General features: G+C 36.9%; 1 protein-coding gene across 2 annotated transcripts in view; it reads right to left on the bottom strand.

Moving 5' to 3' along the window:
- The window catches only part of LOC117425595 (nuclear factor of activated T-cells, cytoplasmic 3-like), a 53,745-nt gene that overhangs the window by 8,217 nt on the left and 22,615 nt on the right, over positions 1-22,913 (bottom strand). For both annotated transcript variants that reach the window (XM_034042648.3, XM_034042649.3), the window contains exons 4-9: positions 19,593-19,792; positions 17,679-17,851; positions 16,842-16,982; positions 12,877-12,932; positions 12,547-12,673; positions 9,108-10,130 (exon numbers count right to left, since the gene is read on the bottom strand). In XM_034042648.3, coding sequence (XP_033898539.2) covers positions 9,108-10,130; positions 12,547-12,673; positions 12,877-12,932; positions 16,842-16,982; positions 17,679-17,851; positions 19,593-19,792 — 1,720 coding nt within the window. The remainder of the gene's footprint in view (positions 1-9,107; positions 10,131-12,546; positions 12,674-12,876; positions 12,933-16,841; positions 16,983-17,678; positions 17,852-19,592; positions 19,793-22,913) is intronic.

The raw sequence follows: 22,913 nt of genomic DNA, 5'->3' as shown, positions 1-22,913 counted from the left end.
AATTTTTTTTTTTGCCAAATTACCCTTTGTATTTTTTCATTATGAAAGTTTGTTGTTTTTAAATTAGATTTTTATACCATTATTTTTACAACGGAAAAGTGACCTATATTTTATTTTTGTAACAATTAGTGTGTGAATCACTCAGAAAACATTGATTTGTGTTTGTCTGAATTACAATTTCATCAACATAATAGGCTATCCGTATTTCTTTTTTTTGCCTTGGTGCCCTTGGGTCGGATTTATGCTTTGCCTTCTTGCCCCCTAGAACTGCCTTGGTGCCCCTGAAACTTCATGTCCAATGAAGACAACGTTGCTGTGCCCTTCATGACCTTAACGTCATGCCCTGAAATTCATGTTAATTCATGTAATAAATTGTACATTTACTTTAAGCGTGTAAGGACCCTTCACTAATTCACTGCCCTCACTATTTTATGATTTTTATGCAAGTAATAGAGAAATAAACAAGAGAGTTTTTTGAACACCTAAAGAAGCATTTTCTTAAACAGGAAATCCAGAAAATGACCGTACGGGGATAACCCAAGTGATAAAACAAATGCAGTTTTTGATAACGACTTCGTTCCTGCAAGAATAAAACCTGAAAACAGAAACTCAAAACCTGTTTGAAATTAGGCAAAGGTATCAATTGTTCTGCACAAAACCTTGATTAAAATCAGACTATTTGCATACAGCCGTGGCCCTTTTAACAGATCATACCGTTTATCAAACACTATCAAGTCATTCTATGATATGAAATTATGATGCAACAGTTCACACACAAAACAAAAAAAAAACAAAAAAACATTTGTCATTTGTAAAGGGGAAGATCATTTTTCGGGGGAAAACAAAAATTCTGATTAATCAACAGTTACCGTCAAGGACTTAATCATCCTTAAAAAGACTGTATGACCAATACAATGACATAATTGCTTCAGAAAAACACATAAGCCTGATAATGATACATTTATGCAGGGCTAGAAACAAACGCTCGTCCGTTCGCCCGAGGCAAATTAAAACTAATGAGGACTAGTTGATGTCTGTGTCTCAGTAGTTCTGTGGGCACCTAAAAAAAGTCTACAAATATACTCTCTCGTTCATAAGCCTGTGTTTAAAAAAAAAATCCAGGAAAAGCCAATATTCTAACGGGGTGTAGCAGTGGTGAACAAACATTCATAATGCTTACAAAACAGTCACGCAGAACTGAAACCTCCTCTGGTAAAGGCACTCTGAGTGGAGTGCAGGATGCACACACTTCGGAGGACAGCGTGTGTTCGTCTTCGCCGCTCCTAAGTCAGTGTGGTGGTGGTAGCAGTGAGCTGAGCCTAAAAATAATTGGATATGCCACGTTGGGAGAAAATAATAAAGTAATTGCCGATTTCTATATTTATTTAAAAAAATAAATAAAAATAAAATAAAATGAAACCTCCCTTCATCTCCCCTTGTCATGCTGAATTATGCATTATGCGAATGCGTCAGTGTTTCATTCCTTTTTTGCCAGTGCGATTACTTAAGCTATTCATTGCTGTGGTATAACTGTGAACTTTCGGTATTAACAAAATGTACTTTTTAGACATCAAAACAGTATAAAATGCCAATTTCCTCACGTTTGGTTCCATTTTTTAATTCTGTAGTTATTTTTTGAAAAAGCCCAATTGCTTTAACATAACACACTTATTAGGTAGGTCGATCTTTAATCAGTGTAAAATATTAAAGTATTTAAAACTATATAGCTTTCAGGCATTATTGCTTAACTTACCAACGTATTCATATTACAAGATTTAGTGTAAAATATTATTAGAACAACAATTTCATACGGTCCATAATGTGAGGAAATGGCTATTCACTTGAGCTATTTTGTATTGATGTTTTTATACTGTTTTGAAAAAAGGAGATGTAGTTTATAATACAGAAAGTTTATATTTAAACCATGGCGATGAATAAAATGAATAGAGTATTGCATCTTTGAAGTAAGTGTAAAATCATTTCACAAAAATGCGGTGTTTTATACCAGGTTGCGACCTATAACAGAGAAAAGAGCTAGGGCACTATTCAAATAACCTGGCTTTCACAATTTGACTGGCTGAAGTAAGTCTACACCTTCAGAGAATAAGATGTACTGCAAGGTGTGTGTCCATGACGAAAGCCAGAGTGGCACATCTGTGACTGGGTCGTCTACCCTTAAGATATTCTATTTTAAAGTGCATGAAAAATCAAGTGTGAAACTGATGAAGGCAAAGACTGTCAAACAAGGTACATCAAAAGCGTAACAATTGCTACACATAAAAACCTTTGTAGAACAGCTCACGCCCTTGCAAAGCATGCACGACCGTATTCTGATTTTGAATGGATGCGTGACCTGGATGAAGCAAAAGGATTAAATGTAGGGAAAACCTATAGAAATTCTAAACAAATAGGACACAGCTATTGCGATGACCCAGCGTCAAGCCCAGTTAACCAGAATGGCAACTGCTTAATAACTTGTTGGTAATCTTGGACAGTTCTACAGATAGTTCCATTACTGAGGCAGTGATAGGATACATGAAGTATGCTGTCAACACACACTTTACTGGGGTTCGGAATGCAGGGAAGGCAGATGCAGAAATGAACATTAATGTTTATTATCTGTTTGTTTTTTTAAAACAACAAAAGAAAAATCTAAACTTATAAAAGTGTTCATTTTTTAGGAAAATAAAATTGAAAATTGAAGCCTCGTATTTTAGGGACCCCAACAGCTGTTGTTGATTCCGACTCAGGAACTTCACACAAGGACTAGTAAATTTACATCAGGACTAGCAACTTTCAAAAAGGTACTGGTCCTTAGGACTAGTACCATAATTTTGTTCGTTTCTAACCCTGGTTTATGGCTGGTTTCACAGACTTCAGATTATCAAGAATATTGGATTACTTTATCTAAGGTAACATTAGGCAAGATATTTGCTAAAATCAGGGTTGGTGAAATCAGCCGTTACAGAGATTTAAAGAGATGCAATTTATAGATCGCTTGTTTATAGTGAGATACTGCTCCAAACACGGGGGAGGTCGGACATTTTAAAAGCGAGTCCTGAACTGACAGGAAAATGAGTCACATTATTAGGTTCTGTCTCTATAGCCTTTAGCTCTTTTTTAACCACATACATTGTTGTAAAAAAGGGTGCACCCTAGTGTAATTTTTTTTCCAAAACAAACCTTTACAAGTTAAGCCCTACATCTTTTCCTGATGAGGTGTGTTGGACAATGAAAGCCCACAGTTTAGTATACTAGATAGGAATGAGACAACAAAGAATGAGACAACCATCACAAACGGCAGAAGTGTCATGTAATGACACAAAACATTTTGAAAACGGAAAGTAGAACTGGGCATATTCATTGCTTTCACAAAATAAAAAAAAGAAAGTGTGCGAGAAAAACTGGAGGACATTCAGGGTTTTCCAAATGGTATTTTTATGTTTTTTCCATTGTTTTGAATACAAGTTCCTTCATACTGTTGAATATTTGGCAAGAAAACATGCAAATGTGGCACATGTATATATTCCACTGCTGTTTTTGTTTTCTGACAAAAAAAAAAAATCATTGTAAAGAAGGTAAAGACATCAAGAAAACACACACACACAGTCTTTTTGTGTAGAACATTAATGACATTAGATGACTAATTATGACCATCCTAGCAGTCTCTCCCAGCCTCTGCCTTAATAGATCTGCGATTTCTAATAAATCACCCCCCCCCCATCACAACCACCACTGAAATAATAATGGCTGGGACCGATGCTCAGAATCTATTTGATACTACATTGGTCTGCTGAAGTCAAGATTAATCAGAATAAGAGTTAATTAGGAACTAGCAGGAAACTAGCACTGTTGTGTAGAAATGGATGAGTTTATTTATCTTGGGGATCAATATTGCCATTGCTGACAAGCTATTTAGTTTATTCACTTCTGTGGGTTTCTGAAGCACAGACACCAATACGACTTTATCAAAGCATAGCAATTGCCTCGGAAATACTTCACAGTGGATGGCTCTCAAGTTTAGCGATACGCCTCAAGGGATGTGAAGGGCAGTGAATATCGTATGCTTCCCCTGATAAGAGTTGGATCGCTTGTCATCCCCATGCAGTGCTGCAACAGCTGTGGTTGTGTCGAGAGCCCCAGTAACTGCACCAGATTAGCTAGTGTGGTATATTTAGCCTTGTCTGTGACTGCGCACAACCTGCAAGAGGAACAGTGTCAACTTTCACCATAGCAGCAGGCCGTGCCTATAATTAACCCAGATCGTTCTTATGCGCGGTGCAGCAGCTGCGATTCTCGGCTGGAGTACAAACAAAGATAGGCATATGGCAGATATGGGGGCTTTGCTTACACAGAAAGAGTAAACAAAATACAACGAAAGGTGATTAATTAAACGCAAGGGCTGCCACAATAAGAATTTTAGGTTACTGCCACAATAATCATAATTCTTCTGCTGGGATCACTTATGATTAGTTTTGCCATTTAATAATGATTTGTTTACTGTACATAAACAAAGATATTGTTTGTCGAGCAATGTTTTAATGGTTTGAATGTATTCTTTGCTAAACTGAAAATGCACTATTAACTTACATCTTAAAGAGTAAGTAGCGGGGTTCCAATAAATATAGCGTTACACGTCCCCACGTGCTGCTACAACTGTTTAAATAACATACCTGTCATTTTTCTTTTCATTGTTAAAATCCTGACAACTTTTTACACTTACAACTTTAAAGTCCATTTCAAATCTCTTTTCAAAATGTCCGCTCTAGTGCACTGCTAGTGTAAGGATTATTGCCCACACTGTCAAACAGGTAGCACAGCAGTAACGATCCATGATGTGGTATGTTTCTATTTTTCTTTTTTTTAAAATAGCTCTTCCAGCAGTGATTTAGAGGACAGATCTCAACCCCCCTTGCACTAGAGAGGACATTTTGAAGAGCTGTGAAAACAGACTTTAAAAAGTTATGAGTATAAAAAGTTGTCAGGATGTTAATGAAAAGAAAAGTTACAGGTACATTATTTAAACAGCTGTGCAACATGTGGGGACGTATAACGCTACATTTTTCCTAACTCCGCTACTTATTTTTTAAAGACAGGTCCTGAAATAGAAGAAAAGTAAATGAATCTCAACTTCAAACAGTCTGCATCAGTGAAATTCTTATTATCATAGCCCAACATACCACAGTTGCATTGGTGAATTATAAATAACAAAGCCAGCTTTGTACCAAGTGATCTGTCTAGATTAGCCAAGTAGAAAGGTTAGTTGACTATACAGCACTAAATCATAAAATATTTACTGTTGACTGCTCTCATTATTCTCAGCTCTCTGCCTCAGTTATGAAATACAAACCCAAGTTTTCTTATTTATTTACTGTTTCTTTAGACACCACCCCATCCATGTAGTTTGCAATTATTTAGGCTTTTGGTTCTTTTATTAATACTTCAGTAAATCTGTTCAATCTTATATTGTAGCTGCTGAAACAGGAAAGGGCCATGCATTTTGGTGTCTGAAGACCCCAAGGCACGGAAGCTAAGGAGGTCAGGCTTTGTCCGATTTCCTGGTGCATTCTCCTGCAAAAGAGTAGGTCTGTGGAGATAATCCCATAGATATTGCACAGAGTTCATGTCTGGGCTCTTTGAGAACCAGGGCAGACAGTGTAGTCTGTTCTGTGCCTAACAAGAAGCTCCTTCCTGTTCAATGCAAGTTTAGCAAGTTGACCTAATGAGCCGTGCGCATGTAAGGACTTTAAATTTGTATTTTAATCTTCAGCCCTACGTAATACGGATAGAAAATAAGGAAACTAAAAGAGGATTAGGTCATTGGAATTTCATACTGCTCATTTTAGAGAAAAAAGTCTCAATGTAACTAAAATCACTAGAATTAAAAAAAATAATCATAAAATAAATTCCAGAAGTAATATACCATACCATTAATATACCATTTTTATATTTGCAAGCCATGAGAGCAGATACTTTACAAGTCCCACTTGTTTTTAAATTCCTGATGATGGGCTGTGACTGCAATGCGAGTTGAACATGTTCTAGGTACCATAAATGTTCTCCTGGGAGTTTGATACCACATGGAATTTCAAATGAAAAAGCCACTTAATCCAGTATGTACTTGCGTGGAAGGCTATAATTACCGTACTATATTTACAGTGTAATTATACAATACATGTGGGTGACAGGAGATGTTGAAAACAAAAATTATACAAATGCAAAATGATAACTTAGGACAACAAAGTAGCATAATTTGTTAATAATCTTTAAAACATGAAAATATTATTTTAATCAGCCCTACAGTGCCGAGAAAGTTTGTGAACCTCTTAGGATTTTCACATATTTCAAACCTAAAATGTTATTATTATTGGTTTATTTAGCAGACGCCTTTATGCAAGGCGACTTACAGAGACTAGGGTGTGTGAACTATGCATCAGCTGCAGAGTCACTTACAATTACATCTCACCCAAGAGACGGAGCACAAGGAGGTTAAGCGACTTGCTCAGGGTCACACAATGAGTCAGTGGCTGAGGTGGGATTTGAACTGGAGACCTCCTGGTTATAAGCCCTTTTCTTTAACCACTGGACCACACAGCCTCCTATTAGATCTTAATCTAAATCCTAATAGATAGATAATTTTATTAAACAATACTTTTTCAACATTTATTTATCCACAAATGATTCAACATTCAATATCCATGTGTGAAAAAGCATGTGAACCTTTACATTCAGTAACTGGTGGCACCCCCTTGAGCAGCAATGACTTCAACTAAGCGTTTCCTGTAACTGTTGGTCAGTCTCTCACATCGGTTTTGAGGAATTTTGGCCCATTCCTCCTTACAGAACTGCTTCAACTCGGTGACATTTGAGGGCTTCCTTGCATGGACAGCTCGCTTCATGTCCTGCCACAACATTTCGATGGGGTTTAGGTCCGGACTTTGACTAGGCCATTCTAAAACGCGGCAAAGCAGCAAAGCAGCCCAAACCATCACACTCCCACCACCATGCTTGACAGTTGGGATGAGGTTCTTCTGTTCGAACGCAGTGGTTTTTGCCAAACATAACGTTTCTCATTGAGGCCAAAAAGTTCTACCTTTGACTCGTCTGTCCAGAGAACATTGTTCCAGAAGGCTTGTGGATCATCTATGTGCCCTTTGGCGAACTTCAGACGGGCAGCAATGTTCTTTTTAGAGAGCAGTGGTTTCCTCCTGGCTATCCTTCCATGAACACCATTCTTGTTCAGTCTTTTTCTGATAGTTGAGTCATGAACACTCACATTAGCCAAGTGGCCTACAGATCCTTGGATGTTACTCTGGAGTTCTTTGTGACTTCCTTGATGATTTTCCGGTTTGTTCTTGGAGAGATTTTGGTAGGACGACCCTTCCTGGGTAGTGACTGTGGTCTTGAACTTTCTCCATTTGTAGACTATCTGTCTGACAGTGGATTGGTGGAGACCCAAATTCTCAGAAATGGTTTTGTAACCCTTTCTAGACTGATGAGCATCAATAACTCTTTTTCTGAGGTCCTCAGAGATTTATTTTGATCGTGGCATCATGTGTTTCCACAGACCTGTATGGTGAAGACCAAACTCTCAAAGTTTCTGATCTTTATATAGGGTGTGGCCTCCCAAACTCACCCCTGAAGATCTACCAAATTATTTAAACGCCTGATTCTAATTATCCCCTTAATTGTGCTGATCAAACCAGGGGTTCACTTACTTTTTCACATACACTGAATCTTAATTACTCATTGTTTGTCTAATTCATACATCATTTTGTTTCAAAAGACATGGAATTGGTTAATATAAACCCTATTGGATAATTAAGAAAAGACTGGTTTTGATTCAAGTAGGCTATCATGGTAAAACTATGGAATTTCCATAATTATCATTGGGGTTCACAAACATTTTCTCGGCACTGTATATTCAGTAAAGTGTTAATGTGTGGGTTGTAGCATAATTTAAAAAACAAACAATAAAAAAGTAGGTGTTGCATGCTTATTTGATCTTGCATATCAAGTATCATCAAGGTCACAAGCATTTTCAAAAACAAAGTGCAAATTGATTGTTAACTGATTTTTTTTTTTTTTTGTGCAGCTGCCCTCGAAGTTAATTTCAGTCCGTACAAAAGTTACGTTTTTGTTCCGTCTCTCACTGTAAAAGTTATTTTTCTTTTCCATTGTGGCATACAAGCTGACATAACATAACACTCAGTCATAAGATATGTACAAAAACATGTTTATCAATGTGTTCATATGTAATTAGGGTAGAGTACAAGTGAATCAGTTGCCGTTAATAAATATATTCTGATTATTAACGCAGATAGGGAAAAAAAGTGATTTTCCTGCATAATCATAAAGCAGTTTAAATTTGTTCAGACAGTTGCTAAACATGAAATTACGATTAAATATTATAAAAAGAAAGTTATAGCAGATGTTTGCTTTTTCATTGCCTGTGTTGCCAGTTTAGGAACCATTTTTTTCCTTGATACACAGAGCAAAACTTTATCACAGAATTATTAATTCTTTCACTTTTCCATCTCTAATTCTAATGGTAATACTTATTGAAGCAAAATTTTGAACAGCTATCAGAACAAGATGTTTGCATAACAAGTTCCTTTTATTTGTGTTTAAACAAGGTTTAAAAAGCCAACTACTAGCATTATTAATACTGTGTAGATAAGAATAATGACTGGTGCAACAATGTACAGTACAAGTCTGTGTATTCTTTGTGGTTTTATCTCTCTACTCACAGCAACTGTGATAGGCACTTCTGATACACTAGTTTTATGCAGTGGATCTTTGCATCCCAATGCTTTGACTCCTCTATTGTGCATTACTCTACCATTTACAGAAACAGTAATTCATGAATACGTTTATACTTCTCACAGTAAAATGAGTTTATGGGGGTTATAGTTATGTATTTGAAAAATGATTCATCAGAGTACTAACCAACTCCAATCATTGAAAATGGGTCTAGTTTGAAAGCACTCACATACTAAAGGGTATGATGTTTGGCTTCCTTCTTAAAAAAGTTAGCAGTTACTTCACTCTGATTACTCCATCTAAAACAAACACAACTGAACATTTAAGTCGACTTGATTCCTTACCGTCATCGAGCGTGATGTCCTGCAGGCCGATGGACCGGAAGGTAAGTTCTCCATCATCAGACTCTTCCTTTATGTCCAGGTTGGGCCCGGAGAGACCTGCCATTCCAGGACTGTGTGCCTGTGGTGAGGGCTGCCCAGAGTGTGCCAGGTGAACCATGGGATTGGCGGACGTCGGCGAGGGAGAGGAAGCAGGCCTACGGTTGGGCGACTGGTATGGCAATGGATGCATCTGAGGTGAGGAGGGTCCAGAATGAGGGGAGTGCACCATGGGGTGTGGTGTTGTTGGAGAAGGAGACGAGGCAGACCTCTGGTTTGAAGAGTGGTAGGACATTGGCTGTAGCTGAGGCGACGGCTGCCCCAGCCCCGGGTGGGCTGCTGTTGGGGAAGAGACCTGACCCGCATTCGCGCAATGATAACCAACTGACTGCAAGTGAGGGGAGTGCTGTCCAGAATGAGATAGGTGAGCCAGTGGGTGCCCTGCAGTGGGAGGAGATGTGGACGTGGAGCCTGGGTTCAGAGAGTGGTATGCCATTGGCTGGCACCCAAGACCCAAAGGATGAGACGCAGCTGAATCGGGCTGAAAGGGTATTCTTTCGTATCCCTGTGGTGAGACAGAGTTCATGGGAAGACCGGATTGTCCATTGTACATCAAGTTTGCTTGCATAGGCTGGTAGGAAGGCCTCATGGGTGGAGCTGGCGATGCCTGGAAAGTCTGGTGCACCATGGGGGGACTGACCATCTGGCAATCTGAGCCTGCGCTGATGTTTCTGCCTTGAATGCGAGGCATATGTTGGACGACAGAGGGGACCATAGGTGCATATGGCGCACGCTGCTGCATTGAAGGGACAAGGCCCCTTGGTGAAGTACAGTGCATACTTTCATGAGGATGCCCTTGGTCAGGTGATGGCAGCTGTGTCCTGATTGGATGAAGACCAGGCACATTGGCAGGGTGAGTCATTGGGATGGAAATACAAGGGACTGCAGTCAAATCCAACTCCTCTCTGTGCTCCTGTTTGATTAAAACTGAAAAGGAAATAAAACATTTATAGTTGATGAGGTATTTTGCTTCTCTTCTACTTCTGTTGAAACACAGTACATTTCATAGCCCCTTTGAGAGAAAAAAAACAAAACTTTACTTTATCATACAATATTAAAACGTTTTGTGAATAGGGCCCTTTGTTTGATCTACCTTTATTAGTATGACTCATTTTGCACTTTCTTGATAAGTCTTTTCCTATCAGTTGTATATCTAAGCGAGTTCTTTGTTTCAGTAATACAGATTACATTTCTGTGGGCACCCTCTCTTGATACTTTAAAAATAGGCTCCAAGTAAAGGTCCAATATGGCAGTTACTCAGCTTCAATTAACTTCATGGCACAACCACACCTTCCATAATCTAATTAACTGTGATACTACTAATTAAATCCACTCTATTAGCCATTGTTGATCTGTCTGACCTTATTCTTGCTGGGCACAGGTTAAACAATTAACACCTACAGTATAACTGTGACTATAACAAAACGGGTTATTTTGTCAAAGTTGCTGAAGGGAAACATGGCACAGCGCACAGAAAAGAATGGTTACGCCTCTCATTTCTTCTGTCTACACTGGTCTCACCATTCCTGGGGAATGTTGTTTCAGAATAGAAGAGCTGATCAAACTACAAAATCAAAGGTTCAGACCTGATGAAATAAGAGATCGTGTCCTGACCTGAATACAAGCATGTTTAATGCTGCTGGCACTCAGGCAGTGGACTGATGGAACAGGTTTGAACAGATAAAAGTATACATTATATGTGCACAGCAATTGGGTATTTGTAATAGTCTCCAGGCAAATCCCATACTACACCTATTGCAACTCATACAAGAAAAAAAAAAGAAAATCACATTTTCAATAACCATAAAATATAGTAAAATATTATACTAAAAATACTAAACAGATTTTATCTGGTACATGTGCTGTGTTAGAACACAAAGTAAATCAAGCATCAGCTGCATCTACAGGACCTGCCCATTGGTACTCATCAAAATAAATTGTCTATAAAAGTACTTTGGTGTAACTGAATTGCCTGAACTATAAAGCATATGTTGTTTGTCCTTGTGGCATAAACTGCTTCTGGGGAAAAAGCTGATCACCCTTGCAGCTGCCAATACAACAACACTGTTATAAACAGCAGGAAAACTTAGCTGAGCTTTTTCCCCTCTGGCATGTTATTTGTGGGCCATTTACAAGTACCCTTTCCAACAAAAGATGTGTCACTGACTATAGAAAATGCCTGTTTGCCTTTAGGCGCAACACCATCTAAATTAGATTGGAAGCTTAGTGTCAAACACGCCAATAATTTGTTTTCTATAAAATGACTAAAGGTTGACCAATTACGAACAAGTGCAAGACAATTAAGAGCAGCTTTATTTATTACAAGCTGTTTGTGTTGCCATACCCTGCCTACGCATTTCGCACCATTCCTGTACTTGCTTCGAGTGCCTTTGCCGCCCACATGCTGCCTGTTGTTAATAACAAACACTTTGTCGAAGGTTCACGGCTCCTGCCTTTGCCACCCTCTCTTCATGAAGAGGCCGCGGTTAACAGATAATCAGTGGCTGCTGCTTAAAAGTATGAACAGACACTTCCTGCAGACACCTGTACTTGTCACTCATTGGCTCACAACATGGCTGTTAAAAGGAAAACAGGAAACAGTTGCACGAAGCGGGTGCACCACGAGACCTGGTGGGCGTTAGGGTTTGGTACAATTTAGCTGCTTTTCTGTAATATTACTTTTAGTAAGAAACGTAGGACATGCTTGCTTTATATCACAACTGATAACATCTTTTACAACTGGACTAAACTTTTTTTTTTCTTAAGGGGAGTTTTTCTTAAAAATAAATAAATAAATTAAATTAAATTTAAAAAAATTATTCCTTCACACTTTTTTATTCTTTTTAATTTGCATTTTGCAGTACAGTTTTTTTTTTGTAAAGGTCATTTATTATAAAAGTAAATACATTTTAAATTGCTGCATGGAATAAATACAACCTTCATTTCTTCAAATCTGTTCCACTGTTCTCATGAAATATATTATTATTATTATTAGCTATGTTAAATCAAGCTAATAGTGGTAATAAATCTGAGGAATTGATACTGTTTATTACATTAACTGTGATATACAAGAGCTCATCTGAAGAATAAACAGGTTTTCTAATTTCCAAATATTTCTCAACTCCCTATATATATATATATATATATATATATATATATATATATATATATATATATATATATATATATATATATAAAATGACCAGTAATTGGGTGCATGTCCCTCAATTCTGAAGCCATTAATTGCAAATTAAACTCCAGAAAAATGTAAGACCAGCCCCAAACACTTATGACTAACAGGATATACACACACACACACAAATACCTATTTGTTGTTAGTTACCTGCCAAGTATGTAAATCTTTGAGATTGGCTTCTTTTCCTCTTGCCGTTACACACATAAAACTGCACCTGGACTGCAGATGTGACTGTCTTACTGTGGTAGGGGGGAACCTCAACGACAATAGTAGACTACAAAAAAATAAATAAAAAAAATAAGAGAGTTAACAGTCAACTGAACTATACATTTTTACTAAACAGATTAAAAACAATTTACATCTGTTTGATTATTAGTACAATTTTAAACTTAAATAACACAGCTGATACTAAACATACTAGTGCATGTCCTCAGGTTTCAAGAATCACATTTAGAATTCGGCACGTCTACTACTTACCCCTTGACTTTTCTCCCGTATTATTTTTGCATCCACTTCCCACTGAGGCCGACCATCTGAAAAAAAAAAAAAATTACATATATCATACAGGGCTTGAAGTTTTGGGGTTTTAATTTTGATCACATGATGTCCCTTTAAGCTTATTTTGAGTCGATTCTGATTCCTAATTAAATTCAGAAAAAGCTGTTAGTTACAAAACAATGTCACTTGTTTTTACCTTCATATCTTGACTGAGCCAGATTCTGTTTCACTTAATTTTTATTTCAAACAGACATGACAAATTACGTTAATTGCTCATTGCTGATCCTAATTACATTTCATTCTTGCAGTCGCCTAGTTTATTGTTGTGCTTTTGTTATTTTCACTCGTTTAACAGAGTTGTCCGAACAGATTTTCTTTTCAGCATATAATATCCAGTATGGAGTGTACACTGATATAGCAAGTCCTTCATTTAAAATCTCTTTGATTTTAAATGAAGGACTAAAATGTCCAGTCTAAAATGTGTAGTTTTCTCTTTAGGATGCAGAGACATCTTAACTGCTAATCATCATTTAACAGGGAGGTAGAGATTTGGAAAATAAAAACTGAAAAGTTCAAGCCCTAGTTATATACATATAACCTTCAATCGTGCATACAGTATTTCCCAACCAATCATTATGTAATCTTAGGATGAAAATGGAAGAGCAGAACTACAAAATGACCTAATATTAACTGGCAGTGGTAAATAAAAACGTTTTTTCAACAATAATTTACACTGGTACCTGAAAACATTTTTTAAAGCAAACCCCTTGACACATTGTTTGCCGTATAGACAACAATGTTTGCGAATATACCAGAATTTCCTTTTTCACCCAATTCTAAAAGGTTGAAAAACAGAAGCATTTACATTTGGCTAAAGACAACAGTGGTAAGTTTCTGTAAGATAAGTTACTCAGCTGCAGTTCTTATTTTAGAATTGTTCTTTAATATACAGCAGCACCGTCGAAATTGCCTACTCTTCTAGGCATATTTCCAGATCGTATTGACTTTAACCTCATTAAAGAGTCTTTAAATGCTCTAGGCTTTCATCATACTTTGTTCACATAAGACTGTATCGATTATCACAATCCCAAGCTATAAGACGACGAGACAGCAATGTGGTCAGTTCTTTTTATTGTCTTCAGTATTGGCACTGGAATGGAGTTAGCGAAGCTTACAGAGCTTATTGCAAGTCTCCATAGACAAGTGATTTAAACTATTTCTAAACAAATTAAACAGGGCAGCTTAATAGTCTTTTAGAAAGCATTGAATGGTAAATGGCGTGTGCAGATGTGGTTACCAAAGGTCCCTCCCCGCCGCCCTAAACTGAAGGGGAGGGGGCGGGGGCAAAAAAAAGCTTTAAAAGAAAAGTATTTTTCACAATTTTAATTATGCATTACTGTTGTTTTTGGGAGGGTGAGACATTTTATAAATTTAGAAAAAAGAAATTTTTTTTTTATTATATTATATAATATATATACACATACACACACACACCTAATCAGCATACACTCCCTTAAAAAAACTTCCTGTAGCCGATAGCTTTACCTTAGGAAAGCAGTGCTGCGTTTGTTTGTCTTTTTGATTGGAACCTTGCGCACGCTTTATTAGTTTACATGACTAAACTTTTCTTCAAGGTCACAAGAGTTGCCATATCAATCATTTTGATATACTTTTCTTTTGCTCACTCCCCTAGTTTCTTTAGTAACAACAGGAAGCCTATGACTGTGGGTGTAATTTGGAGGAAACCCCTGCTTTCCTAACAGGAAAAAGGAGGGAAGGCAATCTTATCCACATGTACCGGGGGCCACTTTCAATCCACATGCCTCCCTTCTGTCTAAATCACTACATTCCTACCTTCCGCCATCTGATGCCTGGTCCCTGACCTAACACGTTCCAGCAAACATACTGGTACAGTAAAAGGCTATAAACATTGGCTTAATAATGCCAAGTTCATAATTAGGGCATCGCACCTTGAGAGCAATTTGTGATTGTCGTTGCATTTATCTGAAAAAAATTAGTCAGTACCTCATAAATTATTTCTGTTTCATGAACATGACGGTGCCACACAACAAGATTAATTTGTATAATTTGTTTTAGCTGGTGCTCTTTCAGCAGTGTCTGTGATGATGAATAATTCTAAGTCTAAAGGTTACAAGCACAATTCCAACTCTAGTATAAAAGAAAACAAAACAAAACATGTCCTGTTTAAAGTCCTGCACCGGGGACCTCCTGGTTACATGCCCTTTTCTTTAACCACTGGACCACACAGCCTCCTATAGATTGATTGATGCCTTTCAGAGCTCCCAATCCTCAGCAAACTATTCACCTTCCTGACCCAATTGACAGCTATCTAAACACCCAACTGCCCCAGGCCTTATATACTGCACAATCCGTCACATTACATTCCACATGGTTCAGGTCATGTGCATAACATTGCATCATGTGTGGCCTACTTTTATTAATTTAACAGTGGTCACATCCTCCAAGCATCAGTTGTTTTGTGCCAGTTTTGAGGATATGAAACCTGTTCAAAACAGCATATTTGCTTAACATCATTTATTTGAAAAACTTATATTTAAATATTCTGGTATTATATTGTATTCAAATCAATCAAACTATTACATCTTAGCTACATTAGTTATACAAGGTGACATATATGTAAAAATAACAAACAGAGAATGGCTTTGTGACATTTTGTTACAGAGACTGACAGAAATTATAATATCATCATTAGTAGGAGCATTATATTTATTATATCATTCACGCCTCATAATCCCTCATATCCTTTAGACCTTTCTGGACTACAAAAGCTGGTTCTTTTTTGTTCTGAAAAAGGGGTACTGAAGTAATGCAATCTGGGTCTGAATCTGCTATTCATCAGTCGCAACATCTATTTTGAAGAATTTTCCTACTTTGGAATACAGAGAGCGAGCAGCTATGAAGGTGCCTCTCCAAGTTTCTTAACGCCAAGTTTAAATTAAAATTAAAAGATTTTCCTTTTCAAGGTTACTTATTAAAACATCAATGAACTTTGTCAGCAAGCAATAATTAGGGGCTCTTCCCTGGAGAGAGCAGACCTTGCCCAAACAAGCATGACAGGGATGGACTGGTAACAGAATGCTATCTTTGAACTATATCCAATTTGGGCTCGCCTTTACTTGTTTATTACTGTTAGCGAAGCAATGACGTAAATCAAATCCTCAGGGCTCCAGGCACTGAGAATGAAATAGTTTTAAATTCTCGATAAACTACCTACATTCCCAAGATGTTGAACTGGGAAGGGAAAAAAAAAAAAAAAGAAAAACCAACACTCAGAGATAAAGTAGAAATAAATACAATCTGATACTGCTACAAAAGTTTCAAATGCTTCAGATGTTCAGTTTAGTTCAGTTTAGCATACATCATAAATCTGTGTTACTTACTGAGCACTCTCGGGATCACTATTAAAATCTACGAACAATTCTCCTTGATTACCCATACGGAAACCCAAATTATCAACAAGATGAGCATACCCTTGTCTTATGTGAAACAATTTAACTGGATTTTTAAACAACTGCTTGATTGAACACGACTGACATGGAGTTTATAAGACATGCATTCTCACATATGTGGCTGCAAACAATAATAAGATGAAGAACTGCAAGAATTGCAAGGACAGTTCAATGTATTCAATGCAGATTTAGCCTGAGTACTGAAACAAAACTAGACTAAACCAGGTTTGTATAAACCAATTAGCCATTCACACAGTCCTGTTTATAAAACTATCTACTGAAGGTGACATTTTTAACTAAAAATAAAGAGAGGTTGGTACCAGCCCAATAAATCTGCTAAATTGGTTTTGGAAAACATCCTCAATCCTCATGTTTGCCAGGATCACCTTATATGGAAATGAATTACTCATAAATGCCTACAAACCGTATGGTCATTGTAAAATGGTGAGTTACCTGGTCCCTTCTCCAGAAATATTACTTTAGACTCTGGAAAAAAGTTGGAACCAGTTACAATAATTTCTTCTCCTCCATTGACTGAGCAATTGTTCAGGCTGTATTTCTCAATCTGCGGCAGCTCCTGGGCCGATCGTTGTGCTGTGAAAGACAGTGACAGTAAATCTCAATTATATTCAACTAGTATTCCAACATAACTAGAGGTTTATTGAAGAACACACGGAAGTGGAATGCCAGAAACAATATGTTAATAATAGTTAGGAACACCATCTTCAAATGAACAACAGATTTTAGACAGCATTCAAGGGCTAGAAAATGAAGCAGGTCTGGTGGAGTACTGTTCAAAGACATGGTAAGGTTAGGTTATTGGATTTTCTCATACAGTGAAATCTGATGGGTATTTAGGTTTGCAAAATATGATCTGGAAATACTGAAAGGCACCATAAAAAGCCAATCATCTTACCTAAAAAGGTGACTAGAATACTTATCTTTCACTCCTGCAAGGGCTTCCCCCCCCCCCGCCCCAAAGTAAAATCAATACAAGGCCAGAACTAAAGTGCAGAGGGCCCAGTCAAAGGAAAATGGGTCTCAATAGTGTGAAAAGGTGGACACAGTGCCAAAGTGTCACCATAGGAAAGATTCAGCTAAGCCAACTTCATCATACTGGGAATGTACAGATGCAAGTCTGTATTCTAGTCAGATGAAAGGGGTATTGCTCGCACAGATGTGCTGTCCTGAACAGATCCAAGATTACAAAGCCACAGCTACAAAACCCCCGCTATTATAAACAAGCTGAATGAAACTTTTCCACAGTTTAAACTGGAACTCGGTACTCACAACATTCTATAGGAATGGATGGAGCCTGAAGAGACAGAACTTTGCCACTGGGTTGTGGGATGTGCACACGGAACACGACTCTCACTCGGGTATTCTTCCTGCCGATGTCTGTCTCGCCTTTCCGGAGTTCTATATCCGAGTTCCGAAGCTTTAAAATTCCTGCACAGTCAATGCTGTAAACAGAAAGGTCAAATAATAATAGTATCTGGTATTATAAAAATTAGTTTATACCACCAACAGTCTAGAACAGTTTCATGAATATCACATTTTGTAAATATATCTAATTATGCCTACTTACACACTGGCTGAGACTATTGGCCAAGTAAACTGATGCAATTAATGACTAAAGTACTATGGGGAAAAAAAAAATAAACAAGCCCTTTACATGTTCGTTCGATAGATAAACAAACAGTACGATTACACACCTTTAAGTTAGTTGTACTGTGGAGTTTGACTTGTTCCTTCAATCTCAAGGTTAGATCATATTTTACTATTATTTGCAGAGTAAGTTTGATAAGGGTTACTTCCGTCAACAAGCAAAACAATTCATTAAGCTTTTCACATGTTAAATTATGGTTCACAATTTACTAGGAAATCCAAGAACACAACTATATAGGTAGGGCTTCTGTTTTTCGGGTTTTATTAATTATATTTTTCGGTGCTTATTTTTTAGCTATTTTCAGTTACTTTCCAAAATAATTGAGCATGTTTTTTTTGTTTTTTTTTCTGTCAAAATATGTATAGTAGTAACTCGACAGTACTTGTACACTTAAATTGTACCTTCTTTCCTTTGTTGTCTTCCACAACAAAATCCCTATGGTCACGGGCACATTCTTCTGGGGTTTTTGTGTGTAGGCATTTTTGTACATTTCGTCACAATTCTGTTTTAAATCCTCCGTATCTTAACTGTAATACAGCTTTAAATCCTGCTAACAAGCCTCCATCCTGATTGTAATCTCGTTTTAAATCTCGCAAGCAGAGTCTCCAATAGAAATGTAGGAATGTGCTGTCACTCAGTAGTTGGGGTGGGTTTAAAGTATTCCGAACGAATCAATGATAGATGAAAGTCAGGAAGGCGGGGCATTGCCCAGCAGCACTGGGAAATGTATTTATTATTATTTTTGTAGTAGGTTTTATTTTTTAATGGGAAAAGAGTAAAGTCAACGTGAATTGATTAACCATTTCCACAGTTTTTCCGGTGTTTATTGGCTAGCCACCGATTTCATTTTTTTTTTTTGTATCGGGGGGGTGTTTTATCGGTTAAAACCGAAAATCAGAAGCCCTATATATAGGTTATTAAATTAATATACCACCATTTTAAAGCAATAAACAAAGGCTTGTTTGCCAATCACCTCCATTCTTCATGATTTGTAAGGGGCATGTCTGTTAAAATAAGTTGCCATGGAGACTATACACTTTATTTTAATCTATACTCTGCATTACAAGTATTGTAATTGTCTTAAAACATGAATTCACATGAATCTTTACCTCTGTAGAAGAAAACCCTAAATAAATAAACTCACAAATGTAACTTAGCCTGCTAAAATAACCATAAATATATTTTAGGCCGTGACTAAAATATGAAAGACACTGAGACTGCATGTGTATTTCTTCCACGGAATAAAGCTGTGACGTTGTAACAAATGTATGTAAAATTTATAGACCATGCTTGTCTGTAACAGAAAAATGAGCTTATTCTCTAGACTCCCATGGTCTTATATTCTCATATTTTCCTTTCTGCCTTGCTATGCTGTTGGTTTCAATTAAAAATCTATAAAATTCACAGTGAAAGACATTACAGTCCCAACTACTATAAATTATTTGGACAAGGGTGCTATTTTTATGCTTGTAAGGTTTTAAGAGTGGCACGCTCAAGGATGAATAATGTAACCCTGATGTAGTTATGACAAGTACCTGGCTGACATATTGTTTTCGGGGAGAAGAGGAATTTCGAGAACCTTTGTACAGGCAATGATGATTTCCTGGCTAGCTGTAGCCACAGTTTTCCCGGTGATTCTATGCACCTGGTAGAAGGCATGTGGCCTTAAGTAGCGATCATCAGCTGTTCCAATGAACATCTGTAGGTTGACTGGCTTTTCATTGTAACCAAAAAGCTGAAAGAAAGAAAAGAACACATTTATGGCAATAATAGGCAATATTGAGAATTAATACACACACAATTATCTGCTGAAGTGCAAAATGGTTTTTAGCAATTTAGCACATTATATAGATATTAAAGAAAAGGTACAAATGTATTTTATTATTCATTTATAATGTATTTATTTATTGCTACAAACAGCAAATACCACATGAAAATCTTTTTTTTTTTTTTTTTTTTTTTGCAATACAGTTTTTTAAAGCTGGTCCCGGTAAGGTAATAAGGCATTACCCAATTAGTAAATAACGCACTGAAGTGAGGATTAAAATACAGTAATACCCCATAGAACATTGACATTACAGCAAGTATGTCCTGCTCTTCCAACTACCAGCTGTATATATACATACATGCACCAAATAAATGCAGTGGGAGAAAAAATGATTTTTTTTCTTTTTCTTTATATTATTTCTATTATAAAACAGAGCAACCTGCATATCAAGTTCACTTCTTTAATTATAAACACCCTTGTTACAAGGAAAATATTGCCCTGTGAATGTTCAGAGTTGGGTGAGAAAGCAGGTTAGAAACTCCTTAGGGGTGGAGATTTTCTAATGTAAGCAACAGGGTCCACTGCTGCAGAAAAAGTGTCTTAACAATGGAACTCTGTTAAAATGTTATGGTTTGCGCAAAACCGATGGGCAGGCTATTTAACCTTGGTGTGTGCCTTAACTATAGGTACACAGAAACTCGTTCATAACAAACTCCCAGGAGACCTTGAAAACTGAGCCCAGTTGAAAAGTGACCTTGTTCTTGTAAGGTTACATTAACACAGAACTATTTGTAGCACATACCATTTTTGTTTGTTTGTTTGCTTTTTAAATACTATTAATGTTTCTAAAAGAAACTGAAAAGTACTGCAGAAGTAACTAAAACAATACAGTTGTATCCATTCCCGTATAGCTCTTGCACTCGTGTCAAAAACCAAAATCACATATTAAACAACTATAATTACAAACAGAAGCTTCTCTGTCCCCCAACAATAGAGAAATATTGTGACAGAACAGTCAGATCCTAAAGCAGCCATGTTATATTTCTACTGGCACTGATGGACAGGTTGGAGACAATATCTTTTTGTCTGTACCATTTCCTCCAAATGACCTCTTGCCTATAACATTGGTTTTACAAAAAAAAAAAAAAAACTGCTTGCAAGATTTATTTCAATGACATGACAGTATGTAACTGCATACCTTTTTTTCCAGCTAATTAATCTTTAGGGTGTGCAGGGGAAAACAAACATGCACAACATTACATAATGGCCTGAAAGGTGATTTTACTGCCAGTTTGAAACAGGCCATTGCAAAGCAAATAATTCCGGAGCAGACTACACTCGCTCGTCTTATACTTAATTTATTGTAAAATGAAGGTTATGTAAATTCAAATTCTACTGTTTCGGCAAGATAGTTGGAAATAATAGATAAATCATTTGAACATGGTTGAAACATAATAAAAAAAATACAAAAACGTGGAATATCACATATTCAAAATGGCCTATTTCTTTTCTGCTGAATCAGGCAAAAAGATCCCCATCATAAGAGTATGAATGCTTGAAACAATGTTCTTAAATTCCTGTAGCAACATGTACAAAGTGAACCCACATAATACACACAGTGTCTTTCCATGGAACAAGACATCACTGTTTTTTTTAAGCTGTATTACTGTATTTCTATCAAGGTTAAAAATACCGCTGGGGTCGACCTCCTGGGCACACGTTTATTAAATAAAGACAAAGACACTGTGTTGACAAAGAAAGATGTGTGCCAAAACCACTTTCTGGGAGGGCAGCAAATCAGCTTCAGATCTTAACAGAAACGTGCTCTCCGGCTCTGTTTACAGAGAGAAACCCCCGGTAGCTCATGTGTCAGACACAGCATATGGTGCACACTCTGAGGTCACAACAAAACCGTTGTCTGCTGTTCCATTTAATATGTTCATAGGAACAGTAAAACTACTCTAACTGAAAACATCCCACATTCTAAAAACCACAAGAAAACAATGCATTTTAGAATGCTTTCATCATACTATCAAAACATAGTTGGAAGATTACCAACATTTAGAATCAAGTTAGAACATTTTTTGTATTAATTTTATTTGAGAGGTCAGACTATTGTTATTTTCCTTAAAAAGAACAATCGTGGAATTTTATAATTCTTTGTTTATACTATAAAATGTTATATTTGAATACAAAACAAACACACACACACACACCAGTGCAACTGTGCAAGTGACCTCAGAGCAGTGCACCCAAGCTGAGAGGGAATCAGCGTTGCTTCTTCAGTCTACCAGGAAAATTTTGTTTTAGGAATGACCTGGGTGGTATCAGATGCCTGAGATTGTTAAGACAGTCACAGCAGTTCACAGGCACGGAGCTCAACTTGAACTTGACCACTCTACTGAAAGCAACACCAATAGCAAAGAATAATAATAAAAGTGATGAAAAATTGCAGATACTAATAAATAAAAGGCAAACCATTATTTATTTAAATAACAACAATTGGACACATGCAAATATTTATTTATTTACTTATTTTTATTACCTGCAATTTGTTTTATTTACTTTTTTTTTTCAAAAGCGATGAACAGATTATATATGTTACAGATACATTGTACAATGAAAAAAGGGTTATATTTATTAAAGCACAGCTGTATAAACAATCACCATTACTGTCTAATACACGTCATCTGTTTGTTTTACTTTATGGCACTAGAGAAAGTCATTAAAAAACAATAAGTCATTTAAGGCCAGCTATTTGTCCTTTTAAACCTGGCTCATCTTATAAGAACACGATGTGCAGTCTTTGCTGAAGGGCAGCACAGGCGGAAAAGCATGTCACTACATTCTCATCATTGTACAACACACAAAGAAAATACTACGACACTCAGAATTTATAGAATTACATTGACTGCACAAGAATATTACGCTACAGTGTCATTGCTGTTATTTAATCAAACAAAACCTTCCCTCAGCAGCTGCTAAATGCAAGGTGCAGCCTAGGCAGATGAATCTGCAGTTCTAACAGCCGAACCAAGGAAACAGTTGCACGCTGGGATAGCAAACTGAAACTAAAATAAAACCTCTG

Source organism: Acipenser ruthenus, chromosome 20 (genome assembly GCF_902713425.1).
Source record: "Acipenser ruthenus chromosome 20, fAciRut3.2 maternal haplotype, whole genome shotgun sequence".
Lineage (NCBI taxonomy): Eukaryota > Metazoa > Chordata > Actinopteri > Acipenseriformes > Acipenseridae > Acipenser > Acipenser ruthenus.
The sequence above is the reverse complement of the archived record's forward strand: the minus strand, read 5'-3'. Positions and strand labels throughout refer to the sequence as shown.